This window comes from Kogia breviceps, chromosome 2 (assembly GCF_026419965.1).
Source record: "Kogia breviceps isolate mKogBre1 chromosome 2, mKogBre1 haplotype 1, whole genome shotgun sequence".
Lineage (NCBI taxonomy): Eukaryota > Metazoa > Chordata > Mammalia > Artiodactyla > Physeteridae > Kogia > Kogia breviceps.
This window is the reverse complement of record NC_081311.1, coordinates 58,045,293-58,066,462: the sequence shown is the minus strand read 5'-3', so window position 1 is coordinate 58,066,462 and position 21,170 is coordinate 58,045,293. Positions and strand designations below refer to the sequence as shown.

Below are 21,170 nucleotides of genomic sequence, written 5' to 3'. Positions count from 1 at the left end.
TCTTTATGTATATAAAGGATGAGTAGCACATAATTTACAAATAAAATTAAATATATAATCCTTTTTGTTATAAATTCCATTCAGCTAATTCAGTCTCACCAAATATTTTGTATTATTTCGGCCAAACTTTCATATCCATTGCCAATGTAAGGTTGCAAATGATGAATAAGTGTAGTTCTGACATGAACATCAACTATATTTTTTTCTTACTGAGTATGTCAGAACTTTACTCTCTTGTCAATGGCATGAGCAACTTCTTTACTGAATCAAATAGTGGTTTTTGAATATTTGAAGAATATTTCCTCAACTTTTTGGTGCTATTCACAATGTAATAGCTACAGACACAACATAACTTTTAAGTTTAATCTGTGTAATTAACAATGTTCCCATCATTTTCTTAAGTTTAAAAAAAAATCAAGATAATAAATCCCTAATTTGTAGCATTTGCCAGTTTCTGCTGTCAATGCTCCTATCATGGCTGATGTCAGGCTACCAAAGTGACATCACTGAAGAGATGGGAAGAGATACGAAGTAGCATATCATTATATAGTATTTACACTATGTAGATATAATAGACATGAATACTTTCAAGAACATAAATAGTAGTAAAGTTGTATAAAATGATTGGAAAGTACTGAGTTTGGTTACATATTACCCTTACTTTTAATTTATCCAATTGCAAGTGTATATAATTGAATTTTAAATAATGGCTGTGTTTAGCAACTTAAATACAGCATTCCTGAAATTTTAACCATTGGTTTTTATGAGCTGGTAGAGGTTGACCATAGACATCATTGGTTATGTCAACCCCAAGGGCTAAAGAGATCTGAAGCACTCTTATGTCTACATTGCATCGTCAATTATTTTTAATAAATAACTTAATGGTTTTATGTATATGCCAGACCACAAAACATGTTGCATATTCACATGAATTTAATCATATCTTACTAGAAATATATAACCTGTCTTAGTATATGTACTAAACCCAGGAAGTTTTTCTTCGCCAGGAACCTTTGAGCTTCGAGTTCATCGCACAATGGCTGGGATTCAGGCTGTGAAATCAAGATGCGTTGGTTGGAATTTTAAATTCCCCACATGCTAGCTAGGTGCTCTTGGGCAAGTTATTTAACCTCTAAATCCTGATTGCCTTATCTATAAAATGATAGTAATAATGATACTCCTTAAGGTTGTTGAGATAGTTAAATGAAAGAGTGTGCTTAAAATGCTTCCATGTAACTAGCGCACAAGAAATGTGATACACACACACAACCATGTATACACCCTCATTACCCTCATTACTTGGAGGTTGTAATATATTACATTCTCATTACATTCTGTTTGAACATATGACACAAACTAAATCCTCAGCAGGGATTAATAATTAACGGTAAAAATTTAACTTGTGCTCCATCATATTTCTGTGGTCAAAGATGATTATTTGTTTCCTTAAAGATTGGATATTCTGCCTTTAAAATTGCCCATGCTATTAGTAAACTCCCTCTCACTAGATAACCCTTTCTTAATGCTTGGAGAAGTTGCTTTGTTAGGAGCTGCAAGGCATTCACTATCAATACAGGTGTTGGCCCCTGTGCTCTTGAAGTTGACAGTCCTGCAGAAGGGACCACACAAATACCCAGTTGACAGTGGTGTGAGGCAAAGTGGATGATGGCCAGGAGTGGAGTATGACAAAGATCTGGGGCCTCTGCGGCGCTGGGGAAACCTCTTGGAGTTTATGGGTCAGGCTGACTTGGTTTTCTTTTTTAACATCTTTATTGGAGTATAATTGCTTTACAATGGTGTGTTAGTTTCTGCTTTATAACAAAGTGAATCAGCTATACATATACATATACCCCATATCTCCTCCCTCTTGCATCTCCCTCCCACCCTCCCTATCCCACCCCTCTAGGTGGTCACAAAGCACTGAGCTGATCTCCCTCTGCCATGTGGCTCCTTCCCACTAGCTATCCATTTTACATTTGGTAGTGTATATAAGTAAGTGCTACTCTCTCACTTTGTCCCAGCTTAAACTTCCCCCTCCCCATATCCTCAAGTCCGTTGTCTACATCTGTATCTTTATCCCTGTCCTGCCCCTATGTTCTTCATAACCACTTTTTTTTTTTTTAGATTCCATATATATGTGTTAGCATACGGTATTTATTTTTCGCTTTCTGACTTATTTCACTCTGTATGACACTCTCCAGGTCCATCCACCTCTCTACAAATAACTCAGCTTTGTTTCTTTTTATGTCTGAGAAATATTCCATTGTATATATGTGCCATATCTTCTTTATCCATTCATATGTCAATGGGCACGTAGGTTGCTTCCATGTCCTGGCTATTGTAAATAGAGCTGCAATGAAAATTGTGGTCCATGACTCTTTTTGAATTATGGTTTTCTCAGGGTATATGCCCAGGAGTGGGATTGCTGGGTCTTATGATAGTTCTATTTTTAGTTTTTTAAGGAACCTCCATACTGTTCTCCATAATGGCTGTATCAATATACATTCCCACAAACAGTGTAAGAGGGTTCTCTTTTCTCCAAACCCTCTCCAGCATTTATTGTTTGTAGATTTTTTGATGATGGCCATTCTGACTGGTGTGAGGTGATACATCATTGTAGTTTTGATTAGCATTTCTCTAATGGTTAGTGATGTTGAGCATCCTTCATGTGTTTGTTGGCAGTCTGTATATCTTCTTTGGAGAAATGTCTACTTAGGTCTTCTGCCCATTTTTGACTGGGTTGTTTGTTTTTTTCATATTGAGCTGCATGAGCTGCTTATAAATTTTGGAGATTAATCCTTTGTCAGTTGCTTCATTTGCAAATATTTTCTCCCATTCTGAGGGTTGTCTTTTCGTCTTGTTTATGGTTGCCTTTGCTGTGCAAAAGCTTTGAAGTTTCATTAGGTCCCACTTGTTTATTTTTGTTTTTATTTCCATTTCTCTAGGAGGTGGGTCAAAAAGGATCTTGCTGTGATTTATGTCATAGAGTGAGTGTTCTGCCTATGTTTTCGTCTATGAGTTTAGTAGTGTCTGGCCTTACATTTAGGTCTTTAATCCATTTTGAGTCTATTTTTACTTATGGAGTTAGGGAGTGTTCTCATTTCGTTCTTTTACATGTAGCTGTTCAGTTTTCCCAGCACCACGTATTGAAGAAGCTGTCTTTTCTCCATTGTATATTCTTTCCTCCTTTATCAAAAATAAGGTGACCGGGCTTCCCTGGTGGTGCAGCGGTTGAGAGTCTACCTGCCGATGCAGGGGACAGGGATTCGTGCCCCAGTCCAGGAAGATCCCACATGCCATGGAGCAGCTGGTCCCATGAGCCATGGCTGCTGAGCCTGCGCGTCCGGAGCCTGTGCTCCACAACGGGAGAGTCCACAACAGTGAGAGGCCGCATACTGCAAAAAAAATAAAATAAGGTGACCATATGTGTGTGGGTTTATCTCTGGGGTTTCTATCCTGTTCCATTGATCTATATTTCTGTTTTTGTGCTAGTCCCATACTGTCTTGATTACTGTAGCTGTGTAGTATAGTCTGAAGACCAGGAGCCTGATTCTTCCAGCTCAGCTTTTCTTTCTTAAGATTGCTTTGGCTATTTAGGGTCTTTTGTGTTTCCATACAAATTGTGAAATGTTGTGTTCTAGTTTTGTGAAAAATGCCATAGGTAATTTGATAGGGATTGCATTGAATCTGTAGATTGCTTTGGGTAGTGTAGTCATTTTCACAATGTTGATTCTTCCAATCCAAGAACATGGTATATCTTTCCATCTGTTTGTATCATCTTTAATTTCTTTCATCAGTGTCTTATCGTTTTCTGCATACAGGTCTTTTGTCTCCTTAGTAGGTTTATTTCTAGGTATTTTATTCTTTTTCTTGCAGTGGTAAATGGGAGTGTTTCCTTCATTTCTCTTTCAGATTTTTCATCATTACTGTATAGTAATGTGAGAGATTTCTGTGCATTAATTTTGTATCCTGATGCTTTACCAGTTTCATTGATTAGTTCTAGTAGTTTTCTGGTAGCATCTTTAGGATTCTCTGTGTATAGTATCATGTCATCTGCAAACAGTGACAGCTTTACTTCTTTTCTGATTTGGATTCTTTTTATTTCTTTTTCTTCTCTGATTGCTGTGGCTAAGACTTCCAAAACTATGTTGAATAATAGTGGTGAGAGTGGACAGCTTTGTCTTTTTCCTGGTCTTAGAGGAAATGGTTTCAGTTTTTCACCATTGAGAATGATGTGGGCTGTGGGTTTGTTATATATGGCCTTTATTATGTTGAGGTAAGTTCCCTCTGTGCCTACTTTCTGGAGGGTTTTTATCATAAATGGATGTTGAATTTTGTCAAAAGCTTTTCTACATCTATTGAGATGATCATATGGTTTTTATTCTTCATTTTGTTGATATGGTGTATCACATTGATTGATTTGCATATATTGAAGAATCCTTGCATTCCTGGGATAACCCCACTTGATCATGGTGTATGATCCTTTTAATGTGCTATTGGATTCTGTTTGCTAGTATTTTGTTGAGGATTTTTGCATCTATGTTCATCAGTGATATCGGCCTGTTGTTTTCTTTCTTTGTGACAACTTTGTCTGGTTTTGGTATCAGGGTGATGGTGGCCTCACAGAATGAGTTTGGGAGTGTTCCTCCCTCTGCTATATTTTGGAAGAGTTTGAGAAGGATAGGTGTTAGCTCTTCTCTAAATCTTTGATAGAATTCACCTGTGAAGCCATCTGGTCCTGGGCTTTTGTTTGTTGGAAGATTTTTAATCACAGTTCAGTTTCAGTGCTTGTGATTGGTCTGTTTATATCTTCTATTTCTTCCTGCTTCAGTCTCAGAAGGTTGTGCTTTTCTAAGAGTTTGTCCATTTCTTGCAGGTTGTCCATTTTATTGCCATAGCATTGCTTATAGTAATGTCTTATGATCATTTGTATTTCTGCAGTGTCAGTTGTTACTTCTCCTTTTTCATTTCTAATTCTATTGATTTGAGTGTTCTACCTTTTTTCCTTGTTGAGTCTGGCTAATGGTTTATCAATTTTGTTTATCTTCTCAAAGAACCAGCTTTTAATTTTATTGATGTTTGCTATTGTTTCCTTCATTTCTTTTTCATTTATTTCTGATCTGATCTTTATGATTTCTGTCAACTTTGGGGTTTCTTTGTTCTTCTTTCTCTAATTGCTTTAGGGGTAAGGTTAGGTTTTTTTTTTGATATGTTTCTTGTTTCTTGAGGTAGGATTGTATTGCTATAAACTTCCCTCTTAGAATTGCTTTTGCTGCATCCCATAGTTTCTGGGTCGTCATGTTTTCATTGTCATTCATTTCTAGGTATTTTTTGATTTCCTCTTTGATTTCTTCAGTGTTCTCTTCGTTATTTAGTAGTGTATTGTTTAGCCTCCATGTGTTTGTATTTTTTACAGATTTTTTTCCTGTAATTGATATCTAGTCTCATAGCATTGTGCTCGGAAAAGATACTTGATATGATTTCAGTTTTCTTAAATTTACCAAGGCTTGATTTGTGACCCAAGATATGATGTATCCTGGAGAATGTCCCATGAGCACTTGAGAAGAAAGTGTATTCTGTTGTTTTTGGATGCAATGTCCTATAAATATCAAGTAAATCCATCTTGTATAATGTATCATTTAAAGCTTGTGTTTCCTTATTTATTTTCATTTTGGATGATCTGTCCATTGGTGAAAGTGGGGTGTTAAAGTCCCCTGCTATGATTGTGTTACTGTCGATTTCCCCTTTTATGGCTGTTAGCATTTGCCTTATGTATTGAGGTGCTCCTGTGTTGGGTAATAAATATTTACAATTGTTATATCTTCTTCATGGGTTGATCCCTTGATCGTTATGTAGTGTTCTTCTCTGTCTCTTGTAATAGTCTTTATTTTAAAGTCTATTTTGTCTTATATGAGAATTGCTCCTCCAGGTTTCTTTTGATTTCCATTTGCATGGTATATCTTTTTCCATCCCCTCACTTTCAGTCTGTATGTGTCCCTAGGTCTGAAGTGGTCTCTTGGAGACAGCATATATATGGATCTTATTTTTGTATCCATTCAGCCAGTCTATGTCTTTTGGTGGGAGCATAATCCATTTACATTTAAGGCAATTATCGATATGTATGTTCCTATTACCATTTTCTTAATTATTTTGGGTTTGTTATTGTAGGTCTTTTCCTTTTCTTGTGTTTCCTGCCTAGAGAAGTTCCTTTAGCATTTGTTGTAAAGCTGGTTTGGTGGTGCTGAGTTCTCTTAGCTTTTGCTTGTCTGTAAAAGTTTTAATTTGTCCGTTGAATCTGAATGAGATCCTTGCTGGGTAGAATAATCTTGGTTGTAGGTTTTTCCCTTTCATCACTTTAAATATATCTTGCCCCTCCCTTCTGGCTTGCAGAGTTTCTGCTGAAAGATTAGCTGTTAACTGTACGGGGATTCTCTTTTATGTTATTTGTTGTTTTTCCCTTGCTGCTTTTACTGTATTTTCTTTGTATTTAATTTGTGATAGTTTGATTAATATGTGTCTTGGCATGTTTCTCCTTGGATTTATCCTTTATGGGACTCTCTGTGCTTCCTGGACTTGATTAACTATTTCCTTTCCTGTATTAGGGAAGTGTTCAACTATAATCTCTTCAAATATTTTCTCAGTCCCTTTCTTTTTCTCTTCTTCTTCTGAGACCCCTATAATTCGAATGTTGGTGCATTTAATGTTGTCCCAGAGGTCTCTAAGACTGTTCTCAATTCTTTTCATTCTTTTTTCTTTATTCTGCTCTGCAGTAATTATTTCCACTATTTTATCTTCCAGGTCACTTATCTGTTCTTCTGCCTCAGTTATTCTGCTATTGATTCCTTCTAGAGAATTTTTAATTTCATTTATTGTGTTGTTCATCATTATTTGTTTGCTCTTTAGTTCTTCTAGGTCCTTGTTAAACATTTCTTGTATTTTCTCCATTCTATTTCCAAATTTTTGGATCATCTTTACTATCATTACTCTGAATTCTTTTTCAGGTAGACTGCCTATTTCCTCTTCATTTGTTTGGCCTGGTAAGTTTTTACCTTGCTCCTTCATCTGCTGTGTTTCTCTGTCTTCTTATTTTGCTTAGCTTACTGTGTTTGGAGTCTCCTTTTCGCAGGCTGCAGGTTCGTAGTTCCTGTTATTTTTGGTGTCTGCCCCCAGTGGCTAAGGTTGGTTCAGTGAGCTGTGTAAGCTTCTGTTGGAGGGGACTAGTGCCTGTGTTCTGGTGGATGAGGCTGGATCTTTTCTTTCTTGTGGGCAGCACCACATCTGGTCGGGGTGGGGTGGGGTGTCTTTGACCTTATTATGAATTTAGGCAACTTCTCTTCTAATGGGTGGGGTTGTATTCCTGTCTTGGTATTTGTTTGGCATAAGGTGTCCAGCACCATAGCTTGCCATTTGTTGAGTGGAGCTGAGTCTTAGCGTTGAGATGGAGATCTCTGCGAGAGCTTTCACCATTTGATATTACCTGGAGCTCGGAGGTCTCTGGTGGACCAATGTCCTGCACTCAGCTCTCCCACCTCAGCAGCACAGGCTTGACACCTGGCCGGAGCACCAAGCCCCTGTCAGCCACACGGCTCCAAACTCCGGAATTCCACACTCCAGACACCCTCCTTTCCACGTGCTGCCTCTTGCCTTCCAGGCAGGTCCTCCTGACTTGGTTTTTAATCCCACTCTGGATTTTAGAATTGTGTAGCCTTGGATATGTGACTTATCCTTTCCATACCTCAGTTTTCTTGTTTCTCACATGAGAGTAATAATAAGATATACTGATACATTGGAAACCATTAGACTTAGAATGCATTCAAGAAACATTTGTTCCTATCCCACCCCCTGCCTCCTTTCTTTTCTACCTGCTCTCCTTCCTCCTTAACTCCTACTGTCCCTCCTTCTGCCACTTCTCCTTGCCCTTTGTTGGGAGAGATTGGAGAGATGCTTGTTGGAAAATGTATTGTTTCAGATCAGCCCTTGTAGGATTTTAATTTTTAAATATTTTGAACTGCCAGAAGCAATGGCACCATTAAATAGAATTTAAAAATCAAATCTTCCCAGACCACATTGTTCACAAAAATCTTTCAATCTCTGCTTATTAGCTTTTACCCATTGTAAATTTTATGTTGTTAAAAATCACAGTGGATGTACTATTCTTATATTAACTGTGTTCACTGAATTTTGTATAATAAAAATTTTGCATGTTTATCTCTTTTATATTATATTGGTTACCACATGTAATTATGAATATTTCCATAATGCCCAGTATTTATGTTGTTTTATGTTTTCTTGTTATATGAGTGTCTGTTAAAAGTATTTTGGAAACCACCGCTCTCGATGATTGAAAATGTCTTTTATAGCTCTGACTTTCTGTAATTTGATTATTTGTGTAAAGGTCCAAAAAATGCCCAGTCAATAGCCCTTGCTTCCTGTTTTCCATTCCTGTTTCTTTTCCTTCCTGCCTGCCTTCCTGCCTTCCTCCCCATCTTCTTCCCTTCCTCTCATAAACATTTCAGAACTACAGCTCTGGGCCTGATGGACTTTTAAGCACTGGCAGAACTGGACCCCCTGTAGATCAGATACAAACAGTGGCAAGCTCTGGAGGCTGTTTTGCCTGCAAAGGGCCTCCTGATTCCAGAGAGCCTTCGGCACAACCCTCCCCCTCACCCCACCCCTTCTTTGACTGACTTCTGCTCTGAATTACCCCTCACCTCCATCAGTCAGCTGAATGCTCAGCTCTTTCCCAGACTCTTCCTTTTGTCCATTTGGGCCCATTCTTGGTCCCTTGGTTCCTGGCTCATTCTCACCCCACCATACCACCTTTTTTTCCTCTCAGTTTTTTGGCTTCTGGCTCTGGACCAGAGTATCGTTTTCCTGTTCCCCCACCTGTCTGTCATTTGCAGCACAGTGGGTCTGTGGTGGAGGCTTTCTGTCTGTCCTCACACTGAAAGGCCTGGTGCCTTCATGTGTGAGCAAGTGGGAAGACTCCACCTTAGGCCGGTTCTGTGGCTTTTAACTTAATCCTTCAGATGCTGTCAAGTCTTTACCTCTGATTCTGGCAACTTGGCCTGTACTTTTGTGTTGAATTACAATCATGGTGTATAGTATTCTCTTGGACATTAAAATGTTTTATTCATTCAAGCATTATGCATTGACTTCTTTCTGTCTTTCTAGCAGCATGTTGGGTACAAGGGTAACAGGATAGTTAATCTTGGAAAGTTAGTAGAGTTAATCTTGAAAGTTCTCTGTTAGTATGAAGAAGAAATAAGCAAGGGTGTAATTACTGGTCCAAGTGTTCAGCTGTCATCATAGAGGTCAAGGTCAAAGTTCTGTGATGATGCAGAGTATGGGGATCAAGCTTTGAGTTGGTGACTCTTACTAACCAGCATTAATCATGATTCTAATTTCTTCTTCTTCTTCTTTTTTTTTTTTTTTTTTTTTTTTTTGATGAGTTGGGAATGCAGCCAAGGTCCTCATTTTATTTTTCTTGGTATTCTCTACACAGGGCCTGGCATATAGTAGGTGTTTATTAAATCCTTAATAATAAATGAGTGATACTTTTTCTTATGAGAGAAAATAAATGTTTTTAGAAGAGTCAGCTTTATACCACAGTTTCAGGGAATGAATTGTGATGAAAAGTGAAGATTGCTTTTACTTGAAAGAGGCTGACAAATTTCCCAGACCTGGGATCACTTTATGCAGTGTATGATTTAAGGGTGAGTGAGCATGCCAGAGCGCTCCACTTGAGCTGAGTGATGGGGAATGAGTTGTGGAGCTGTGGTCTTAGATGGTATTTTGTGAAAAATACTGGGAGATTTATGGCTATTAAACAACTTTGTAGCTGCCCCCTTCTTGTCTTGAAGCCTGCCAAATCTCTCCTCCTGTGGCCTGTATCATGTTCCTTCCGGGCATCCATGATGTTCAGAAATATCCACTGAAAAGAAGGTTTTCATGGAACGCACCCAATGGGAGGGGGCTCGAATTTTACACATTCATCTAAAGACATTTGTTTTCTGGAACCGCAGAGTGAAATTCTCACTTTGCAAATCTCTTGTACTGTACTTTCATTCAGTCTTTTCCAACGAGGTTGCCAAAGTTCTTCCTTCCTTCCTGCGTTATAGAAATTACAAAGCACAGTATATTAGTGACCATTATCATTATTGATGTGAGTTTAAAAAATTATTAGCAACTCTCCAATTGTGAATAGGAGACAAGTACAGAAACCTTCAGTATGCTTTGGCAGATCTTAAGCAGAAGGACTTACCAGGCTGGAATGAACATTTCAAGCCTTGGTGTGAAGGGGGAATTTATAGTTACTACTGTTTATCAGCTTTTTCCATTCTATTGTCATACTCAGTAGCTTTGGAAGAATTAGAAATGGGATATTTCATCAGAAAAAGCCAACCAGAGATGGCCTGAATCCATGTTGGGCAAGTACTAGAAAATTGTTAGAGGAAATTTCCTCTAATTATGGGTTTATATCAACATAGGACTTATGGATCAGAGAGAAAATAGGAGCCTGTTTTTTCAATTTTCATGTTTAATTTTGAGAAATTGCAAAAATGTAGAAAAGTAATGAGGATGTTCAGCTATCATACAGGGTTTGTATTTTCTAATATCTTGACATTTTTTTTCATGTCTTATCTTTCAATAAAAGAAATAAACCTTATCTGTAAAATTGAAGCTCTCCACCTTTCCCATTAGCCCCAGTCCTATTCCTGTGCCCTGTGACAGAGGCAACCATTTTCATGAATTTAGTGTATAACTTTTATAATTTTTAGACCTTTCCATATACACACATGAGATCAAAGAACTACACATTTACATAAATATTGTACTACATTTATCATTTTGCAACTTGCATTTTCACTTTTTATTAAATTTTTAGACCTACTCAAATTGAGATATATAAATCAGCTTTATTGCTCTTAAGTGCTAAATATTATTCTGTCATATGAATTTACAACATTTTATTTATCCATTTTCCTCATTGATAGACATTTGAATTATTTCCAATTTGTTCTGTTGTAAATAATGCTGCAATAAACATTGTTCTATGTTCCACCTTACAGACCTGAGTAAAATTTTCCATTGCATATATTTTAAAGGGAATTGCAGTACCAGTTTTCAATTTTATTAGGTATTGCTAAGCTACTCTCCTGCGTAGTTGAACCAATGTACGTTCCCACTGGCAAAGGATGAGAGTTTAAGAGATTTGTTGTCCTTCATTCTCTATAGCACTCGCTATTGTGAGACTTAAAAGTTTTCTAACTATGATGGACAAAAAATAATTGCATTTTGTTTTAATTTGCATTGCCCTTAGGACTAGTAAATTTGCCCATCTTTTCTTTTATTTATTGACTACTCAGGTTCCCTCTTCTTTGAATTGTCTGAGATTTCCTGTGCCCATTTTTTATTATATTTTTATTTATTTAGGGATATAGGTATTCTGGATGCTAATATTTTATTGTAGGTGTTGCAAAAGTTCTCTAACAGGGGTGATTTAAAAAGTAAAATGTAAAAGTAATTCTTTGCCACAGGTCGTTAGAAAATTTGTCAAGTACTTAAAGATTTGAGAATTATTTGTAGTTCTCAGGATTCTGATTTACCCCAATTTCCCTGTTCCCATTTTAGGCATACTTCCTTAATCCAGGTAAAAGAAAACATTAAGTATTTCTACTTATGTTTCTATTATTTAATTCTTGATATACTGTGAGTGTATTGCTTCAGTTTCAAGGGGAGTTCTTTATTCTGGGGCAGGTAGTATGCAAATTTAAGACATTGTCTTGTCCATTTCTTTCATATGATAATTGTGCTTTTCTGAATCATGCTTCTAAGCATAATTTTCAACATTACTATTGAAAAAATCACATGGACTTCATTTTGCTAAAAGCCAAGTCAAAGAACTGGTAGTTAGAACCTTGGTTTGTAGCGGTTTTCCCCAACATCCAGCCATGAAAGTCTCACCAAAAGGCATAGTTTGCAAAATTGTTCTCTTCCTGGATTCTTTTCCATGATTTGAGTTTATAAATGGACACTGAGCAGAAAAGTAATTAAGTGCTAGGCGAAGAATGATGACTGCAAAACAGAACTCAAGCCACACGGTTTTTGCTTTGACTACAATTGGAAATAGAAGTTAAATCACTATTTTACTCTTGGTTACACAACTCGTATGTTTTGCCCCGTCAGAGGTATTTGCTGAAAGGTAGTTTCTTCCAGTAATTTTAGGAAAAGCTGTCATCAAATTGTCAAGAGCCCAAACTGAGATTAAAAGCACCAAGAAATATCACAATATACCAACCTAAAACTCATCCTGGAATTTTAGGCTTTTTTAGCAACAACGTGGAGCAGAAACATTGACAGATGAAGAAGCTGTGGCCTCTTATGGAGGAAGTACAGTAGATCTGTGGAAGGACATTCCTCGTTCCTCTGCCGCATATATCCTGCCTCGAGCATTGAATAGATGCCATATTCAGAACACGTCATTGTGTCTCATTTATCATGTAGGGATTACAGGAGACCCTGATGCCAAATGGAGAAACACCTGGTGATTCTAGTGTTTGAATTTTAATCTAATTGCTGACTCTTTTACATTGTTGCAGCATCCTAAATGTCTAATGATGCAGTATCTTACAAATCTTGGGTACTTTTTAAAACACTTTTCTTGGTGACTGAACTTTGATCTTTCTAGACCCAATACCTTTGGATCAAACTTTAAACACCATATTATTTCTCTTGCTGCTGCAATGAAGTAATGCTACCCGAAATCTGTCTCTACCTTAGGGACAGAGCTTCTGCTTTTGTGGCATTCAGAACTCTTTCTGTAAGTCCCCACTGAAAGCTGCTTAATCAAACATCTCAAATGTCAGAAACGGGGTTTAAAGGGTTTTTCTAGCAAGTAGGTCTAATCTCCTACTTAGTTTTGATTCCTATAATGTCGATAATCTCTTTGGAGAAAAGGCTTCCTCCTACCAGGGCAAATATATCCCATAGAATGTATTTCCTTTTCCAGAAAGAAAAATGTAGCATTAATGAAATTTACTTTTTCATGAAGCTTGGAAAGGTTGTAAGCTTAGGATTTTGATCCTAGCAGATGTTCTTTTTTGGATATTAAAAAAAAAAAAAAAAAGTAGTGTTTGATTCAGAAGTCTCAGTAAGAGTTGCAGTGATGATGCTTCGTACTCCACGCAGCCACACTCAGAATGTGACATACTGGTCATTAGCTCTGAGTGGCACCTGACTCTCCGGCTGTGGTCCTTTCCTCCTGCCTTAGCCCCCATGGATGTAGTGTTAGGGAAAGCGAGTTAGCAGCTTGTGTCACACTATATAGAATCGAATGGTTAAAGAGCTTTGTGTACAGTTAAAAAAAAAAAAAAAAAGCATCTTCATAGAGAGATTTCATAATATTTTCTTTTAGACTTTGAAATGGCAAAGTTTTGTCGATGACCATTGTATTTCAAATTTCAGATGGGTTTTTCAGTGCTATTGTTAAATGTAGCCAGAACCCCAGTTGCAGGGTCTGCAATGGTTTGTATCCTTCTCTAGGGTCACTTCATGCTGCCAGGCCTTTTGTCTTCAGCTTCCCATTATCTCCATGCCACTGGGTCCAGTAAACCAGGCTTGTTTGTCCCATCCACCCTGGGGGCAAAGCTCAGCCTCTTCACTGGTTTCCATAGAAATCTCCGCACAGTGAACATTCAATCTGTGGGAAGTATTGGTAGGAGGCCTGTGGCAGAAATCTAAGTCTGCATCATTCCCTGCCTTCAACTTCTCTTTTCCTCCTCCTCCTCCTCCTTGCAGTTCAGCACAGTAAACAAACCATCCCCTTGTGTCAGAGCCCTTCCACCTGTACCAAGTCCCCTGAAAGCTTGGTAATCGACCCTACACTTACCAGAATATTATCTCAACACAGACAACTCTTGCTTCCTAAGAAGAGTCTTGGTCCATAATATTTTCTCCAAACCCAGATGCCAAGGAGACAAGTTGGGTAAATGAAGGTATTTAGTGTTTGGTGTGGCTTCATGTTGGTGTGGTTTTTTCACGCAGGGCTCCAGTGACAGCGTTGCCGCCTCTCCGAAGAGCCGCTACACACCCCTGCCTTCTGCTTCCAGGGAACTCACCAGTCACCGAGGTAGGAACCCTGCTTTTTATTGCTCTCGGTGGCTGCAGGGAGGGCCACTGGCCTGTGCGGAGCTCAGGGCTCATTACTGCTGCCTCGGCATTTTGGAAGGAACACAGTGCTTTTCAAGTCCTTGATGAGAAAACCATACCTGTCAAGCCTAGTGATTTTCACTCATATTAAACAGAATTTAGTGGCAGTCTATTGGGAAGGCAAATAAGTCTATGGTGGAATATAATTTTGTGATATTTTTTCTTTAAACAAAGAGATTATCATACTTAAAAATTACTAAGGAGGTCATTTCCTCCAGAGAAAGTGATGGAGAGAAATTAGGAAACTCACTAATATTTGTAAAAGTGTCACTGTTTGGGAGTATAATAGTTGAAATCTGTAATTTCAAAATGAATGAACTCTACATTACAGCTCAAAGGAATTCCAGTTTGCCTAGCAACATTAAGGAGAATCAATATGCAGTTTTCCCTGAATTCTATGATCCTTGAAACTTTAATTTGGCTTACCCAGTTCTTCCAAAGCCTTGAATTCCTATTGCCGTCTCTAAAGTCTGCAAGGAATATAATTTAAACATGCTTTATCCCTAACCTGGCTGCTCAGGCCAAGGACTATGTGACCAGCTTTGTTGGAATTAGTTAGGACAGGAAGAGGGCACGTGATGTAACTTGTTTACCCCATTTTATTCTGGTTATGACCATGTTTCGTAATTGTGACTCTACCTTCCAAGGATAAGTAAGAACAGGCTTAGATTGAGGGCATTACATACTTTAAACATTGCTTCCCCAAGCAGGAAATTACCCTTGTACATGCAGGGGACACTGAATAAGGGCTCTTCCGGCTTGTCATCCAAGCTGCACAGCAGGATGAGTGGGTCGGAGCCAAGTCTGTAGAGATTATCAGAAAGTAGAGCTGGCCCTCTAAGGAAGACATGGGGGTTTCAGGCAAATGGCACACTTATATTCTGCAGGAAATGATCCATAGAGTAATGCAGGATTCCAGGTGTATGTGACTTGGCCCTGTGTTGTCTGTTTGATGTCTGGGCCCAGTGGAACTTTTCTGCATTTAAATATGTGTTGGTTCAATTAGGGTTCAACTGTGATTCCATTCAGTAAGTGTCAAACTTGTGAAAATCAATTTTGCTCAAAGTCAGGTAGAATAAATAGCTGCCGACATGTTATATTTTGAGGGGTGTGAACAGATCTCTTCTGCTGAATGTCCTTATGAAGGTATTGAGTATATCCCTTTAGAGACTGTTTTATTGGGTGGCGGGGGGTGGTGGGGATTCCTCTAGGCAAACAATAATATGCTATCTAGAAGGAATAACAAATTAAGCCCAGCATCATATTCTCATAGATGGCCTCTTGCATTTGAATAAGGGTAGTTTTAACTGTGTAGCCCGTTGACTACATGAGTAGGAACTGAAGTCTCAGCGCCCTCAAGCCTACTTGAGTTGATGTGGCCATGAAATTGAGATTTCACAGCAGGAGGACCCCATAAGTGATACTCATCAGTAATAGGGCAAAGGTCATCTGTCGTTGTAACAGTAAAATAAAAAATCTGAACCTTGAAGAAATAGAATATAAAACAATAGTTTTGAAGATATTTTGGTTAATATTTGGAATATGGAAAAATACCTAACATGGTTAGAGTGAAAATAGGCCCCCTTGAATGATATCAGAGCCCAACATCAATAGGGAAAGCATTATTTAAAGGGAGCCAAGAACAGATGTCTTGCATTTCCGGAGTAATTAATACACATTTAATGCATTTGATGCATTAGTTGCCTGATCTGTGCTAAGTCCTTGGATGTTGAAAAGAGCAAGACAGCATTATGAAACGACGGCCAGGTCTTTGGACTTATGTTCATGAGGAGACCAGTAAAGAGAGAACCAAAGAAGCTCATTAGGCTGAATTATTATTGGACTGATCTGTGTGGGGAAAATATGAGACTGATATATTTCATCTTGGCATGAATCATGTTTTCTGGTTTTCATTCATCCAGAATGAAAACACTTAATGCCATCTCGGTTTTTTGTATTTAAGTGAAAGAAATTATTCTAAATTTCTGAGTCCATAAATCACCAAACTTTTTGAGTGTCATTTGTTAATATTTTCATGGAAACAGGCTACGAACATTTATCCAGAGAGGTACTTCCACGTTGTGAAGGCAAATTACACCAATTCTTTCCCAGGTGAAATCCTCCATGATGTTTGAAACTTGGTCTATAAAGTCCTAAGTGGAAATTCTATTGGTAAATAATTTTTGGTTCATTCGGTTCCCAATCTCTTTTCATTCCGCACCAACGACTACACAAACTGGTGGGCAGTAGTTCATGTGCAAATTGCTATTTTTCTATACATGCCATTTTCCCTTTGCTGTCCTTTTATGTAACTTCCAATGTCGAGTATGATAGGCCAGAGATTCATGTCCTAAGGACTGTAGATTCAGATGCAAAGGAAGTCTGGGCCCAGAATAATGATCAGGAGACAGGGAACTCTATTTTTCCATCCGTAACGTGTAGATAATCTAAACCTCATGGGGACAGTAATGCCAAGTACTTTGTTCTTCCTGCATGAAATTTTTACTGATCTTACCTGTATTGAATTTTTCCCCTTGTTGAGGTACTTGTAATATTTGTTTCTATCTCCTTAGTGCCATTGCTCATATTCTGCATTGTATGACAGGGGTCAGGTCTATGTATGTCTTGAACTCCTCATAAATGAAAGCTCCCTGAGGGGCAGTACAGATTCTAACTCTCCTTCTCTTTCACATCATTAACTCCTACTCATTCTTCAGTTATCAGCTTCAGTACAACAGCTCCAAAGAAGACACCTCTGATCCCACCCTATCCATTTGCATTAGGTCAGTTTTCCCTTTTCAGGGACTGTCTTCCCAGATGGCAGCTCTTGGCGGGGGTGGGTGGTGGGGGTAGGGGGTTGGTGGGGTAGGGGGTGGAGGTGCTGATGTCTGTTTACTCACCACTGTATTTGCAGTGCCTGGCACAGGGCTTCCTACTTAATCAGAGATCAATAAATATTTGTTCAGTAAATGATGAGTGATAGAAACCCAGGGGAAAGTCAGTGACTTAGGTACCTTTGTTGGTGTCTGAGTACCCTGTTACACATAAATTGTGAGGTAACTTGATTGCATATGAGGAAAGAAACCCATCTGCCCTTGGGGGTGAGCACATGCTGAAGGGAGTGGCCTGTCTTGTGGATGTCTGAGAGCAACTCTGTTGCTTTCAGAAACCCACACCATCTTGGATGGGAGCTGTATCTATTGGTTCATTGCCAGAAGGCATTTAGCAGTATTGCACAACTTCCAAGTAGATAGTTATTTTAATGTCAGAGTTTTCGAACGCTGGTGTTTTGATGATGGAAAGGACTAGGGTGAATTGAAGCAACTCATGGAATTATTTTACTAGAACAGAAGTTCGCAAAGAAGGGGCTGGAATCTCAATAAGATACAGGTTGTGGTAAAGATAGGGTTTTAGAATGATGCACTTAAAGTCTCTCTGAGAATACTCCTCTAGGTCTGAGCATGTCTTCAGAATATGGGGGATATGGGGCTGTGTCAGTGATAGTCTGCCTACTACCTCCTCAGTGGGTAGCCACATTATGAGGAATGTTGAAACGTTTATCAGAGAAATGGATATACCCCTGCATGCTGTGCATTGCCACTCTTTACCTGGTAGCTGTTAGAAGCAGAATTTGCATCTTTATAGACCATTGTGTCTTTTGGGAAAACATTTCTATTTAGAGCATAGACCATAAATAAACCCAATAAGGTGGAGAGGGTAAATGTTAGTTTTCCCGTTTAACAGAGGAAGACACCCCCAACAATTGCTAGGGGAGCTGAATCACTCAGCAACAGAGGCAAGGAAAAAACATCCAAGCTCTGTGTCCTGGATTCCCAGGCCACCCCAGACATTTGTCCTTTACACAGGACACATAAAGCAATCCGCTGCCTGGGGTGCATTTCGAAAGCCTGTGCTAAGGCTGTGGTAAAGTACAGCGTCCTTGCCAACTTCCATCAAAAGAGTTGCCTGTTACTCCCCTCCCTCTACCCTTTTTTAAAAATTACAAATCTATACATTCAGGAGCAGAGATAGTTTGAAAAACCCAAGGGAAAAATGCTATGGTATCAATCTGAATTCAGACAGGGAAAATTGAATGCACACTATTCAAATTATGAAGGGCTTTAATGTAAGGAATGAGAGGCTTAAACATACAGGAAAGGACTGACAGGGAAGGTGTCACCCAGAGTCTCACCTCTGTGACCGGTGATTCTCAAGAGCTTGCTGAAGTTTCTGTGCATCTCAGGAATACTTGGGAATCTCCTACTGACTTTCTTGGTTTGCAGCACCAAGACGGCGCTGATTCTCAAGAAGTTCTTCAAAGGTTAGGACTACCCACGCATTGCCCTGCCCCTCCTCTCTGGATTTCCAAATCATGCTCAGTATCTCTCTTTGGCCCTCTCTAACCGAGAACTATGCACACAGGGAATTTTGGGAAATGTAGTTTCTAGTTTCTCCTCTGAGCTGCAGAGAAAACCTCAGAAGGGGGTAGTGGTGATGCCCAATTAAAACAGCCAAGCCGGCACATCTACCATAATCTTACCTTGCCAACCGCTATCACATTGAGGGTCCCATTCCAATTGTTTGCACGCACATTTTGCAAAGTAATTGCAAACCCAGTGAACATCCCTGAATTATTACTTTTTTTCCCCTGATGCTTATACAGTCTTGAAGATGTGCCATAGTTAACTTGTCAGATTAAGCATTGGACTTTAAAAATATGAAAGAAAGGAAGCAAGAAACAGAGGGGAATCTGTTATGAAAAGCTGCTTGGAGATAATAATACCCTACTTATATCCATCGTTGGCAATCTTGCCATTATTTTTATTGACACAGTTGTTAGAAGCTCATCCTCTTCTCCAACCAGGGGCTTGGTCTGTTTGTTTTGGAAATTGATTGCTGGGACCATCACAGAGTGATTTACATAGCCACTTATCATAATTAGTTATCGTTTGCAGTTTCCTTAATGTGAGTTGAATTTTATGCTTAGCAATTGATTTTTCTGTATTTCTCCATGAAGCAGCTCAATGTGCGTCATCCAAAAAAGAAGAAAAAGGCAGAAGGAAAAACTGCTGGCGTTTTTTAGTTTTATTTTTTAAACAGTTTTAGCCTGAAATATCATAAAATACATTTTCTCAGAAGCCATAAATGCAGAGGGTTTTGTTTCAACTATTCAAATAAGCCAAAGTGAAATGAATCAGAGGAAAATTAAATGGATATAGGTGAAGATGTGTCAATGTAGGCAAAGATGTTTGGGATGGGGAGATGTTGGCCAGAAAAACTGTACGCCAGCAAGCAGAATACTTCCGTGAGGGCACAAGATGGGGCTGCTTGATAACCAAACTTCATCACAATTTGTTTTAGGCTTATAGGATTTGGAGGCAATCTGTCTCTTTCAGACAATTTAAAAACTTTTTTCTATTTTTCATATTTGTACCATCTTGCTAATGTCAACCCACAGGGAATGTGAAAGCTTAAGTAGACTTGATCATTACAAACAAAATCCATGCAGAATAATAGCAAAGACTCAAGGAAAACAGGTGCATTTATTTGGGTTCTCTTACCAGTTCAGCATCAAGGAGTCTTTTTGCCTATTGCTTGTTGGTTCTCATTGACCATTTAAAGAGATGGCACAAGCAATCTGATGGTCATGGTTACTTTGTCTGGTAGGTCTCACCTAAGATAAGACCCATGACTCAGGCAGCCTGTTTATTTGCTGCCTTCAGTCTTCCAGAATATTTTGATTAGTCTTTCAAGGGAGCTAACCATCACATAGTTTCTCAGAAAATGTGACTGGTTCATTGAAGGTTCATAGAAGTATGATGGATCCAACTCTCCTCTATGGAAAGTGTATTGAAAGCTGTGGAAAAAAAGAAAGAAACAAGGAGGTGGGTAGGGAGAGCAGGAGAGGGAGAAGGAGAAAAAGAGAGAGAGAGAAGAAAACAGAAAAAGAAAATCACATTGGCAATTGACAAGGAAGCATTCTTTGCTGAGGCGGACACGGTTGGTCTGTGGGTCCTGCCAAGCAAGTACATGGCCTCGGCTCCTGTCTCTTAGACTCCACGCTGTGGCTTTGCCCTGGCTGTGTGGGGAAAGAGTGTGTTAGTTCCCTGTGCAGAGCTATTATTAGCATTTTCTAATTATGTAAAATACTTTCCTCTGATGACATTTTCAACAGAACCCCTCACTTTAGTTTTTTCTTCCCTTCATAATGCTTTCATGGGCTTAGAATCTTGGTGGAAGTCTCAGATGCTGAGAGATGCTAATGTTTCTTTTATTTAATCGAGGTGACTAGTGATTTGACAGTAGTGGTTGACAGGTTTATTTTATCTGTGTGGCAGCAGGAGTCTATTTTCAGTCTGTGCACTCTGTTCTTAAGTAAAAGGACTTTACTAAGTGTTGAATAAATTGTACTTTCCTTTGATTCTAGGCCTTGCTGAAATGGTGTAAAAACAGTAGTCTGGGTCATCAAATTCATCTCCCTGCTGCTTTTCAGGGTCAATAGCTTCACTCGGTGTGGAGCAGGGCTGGATAGATCGGAATGGAAGGTGGTGTAGATTAAAACTTCCGCATATATATAGATAGATGTTCAAGTGTGCGCTCGTTGTCTGGGAAGCTGGCAGTGATGGAAGAGCAAGCCAAGTGGAATCTGAAGATGGATGAATCTGTTAGACTATTACCAGGACTGGCATGGACTTTAGCCAGGAACTTGAAGCAGCCTCCTTCAAGTGTGTGAAATCCACAGGGGTCCATTTCGTATCCTTTTTCTCCAAGGATGATTTTTCATTTGCAGTCTCTGCAATTGCTTTATTTCTAGTCTTTGGGCAGAGCTGTGTGCTCATAGGCACAGAGGGGCTGTGGAGTTGGTTCTTCCGCTCCAGAGCAAAGCAAGGAGGGCAAAACGGAATCTTGCTCCACACCTCCAACAGCGATCAACCTTCCTCCTGTAGGATGAGAGGTCA

The 21,170-nt window shown here is 39.0% G+C and overlaps 1 protein-coding gene across 2 annotated transcripts in view; it reads left to right on the top strand.

Moving 5' to 3' along the window:
• The window catches only part of LRMDA (leucine rich melanocyte differentiation associated), a 1,104,731-nt gene that overhangs the window by 861,354 nt on the left and 222,207 nt on the right, over positions 1 to 21,170 (top strand). For both annotated transcript variants that reach the window (XM_059053214.2, XM_067025313.1), the window contains one exon: positions 14,047 to 14,131. In XM_059053214.2, coding sequence (XP_058909197.1) covers positions 14,047 to 14,131 — 85 coding nt within the window. The remainder of the gene's footprint in view (positions 1 to 14,046; positions 14,132 to 21,170) is intronic.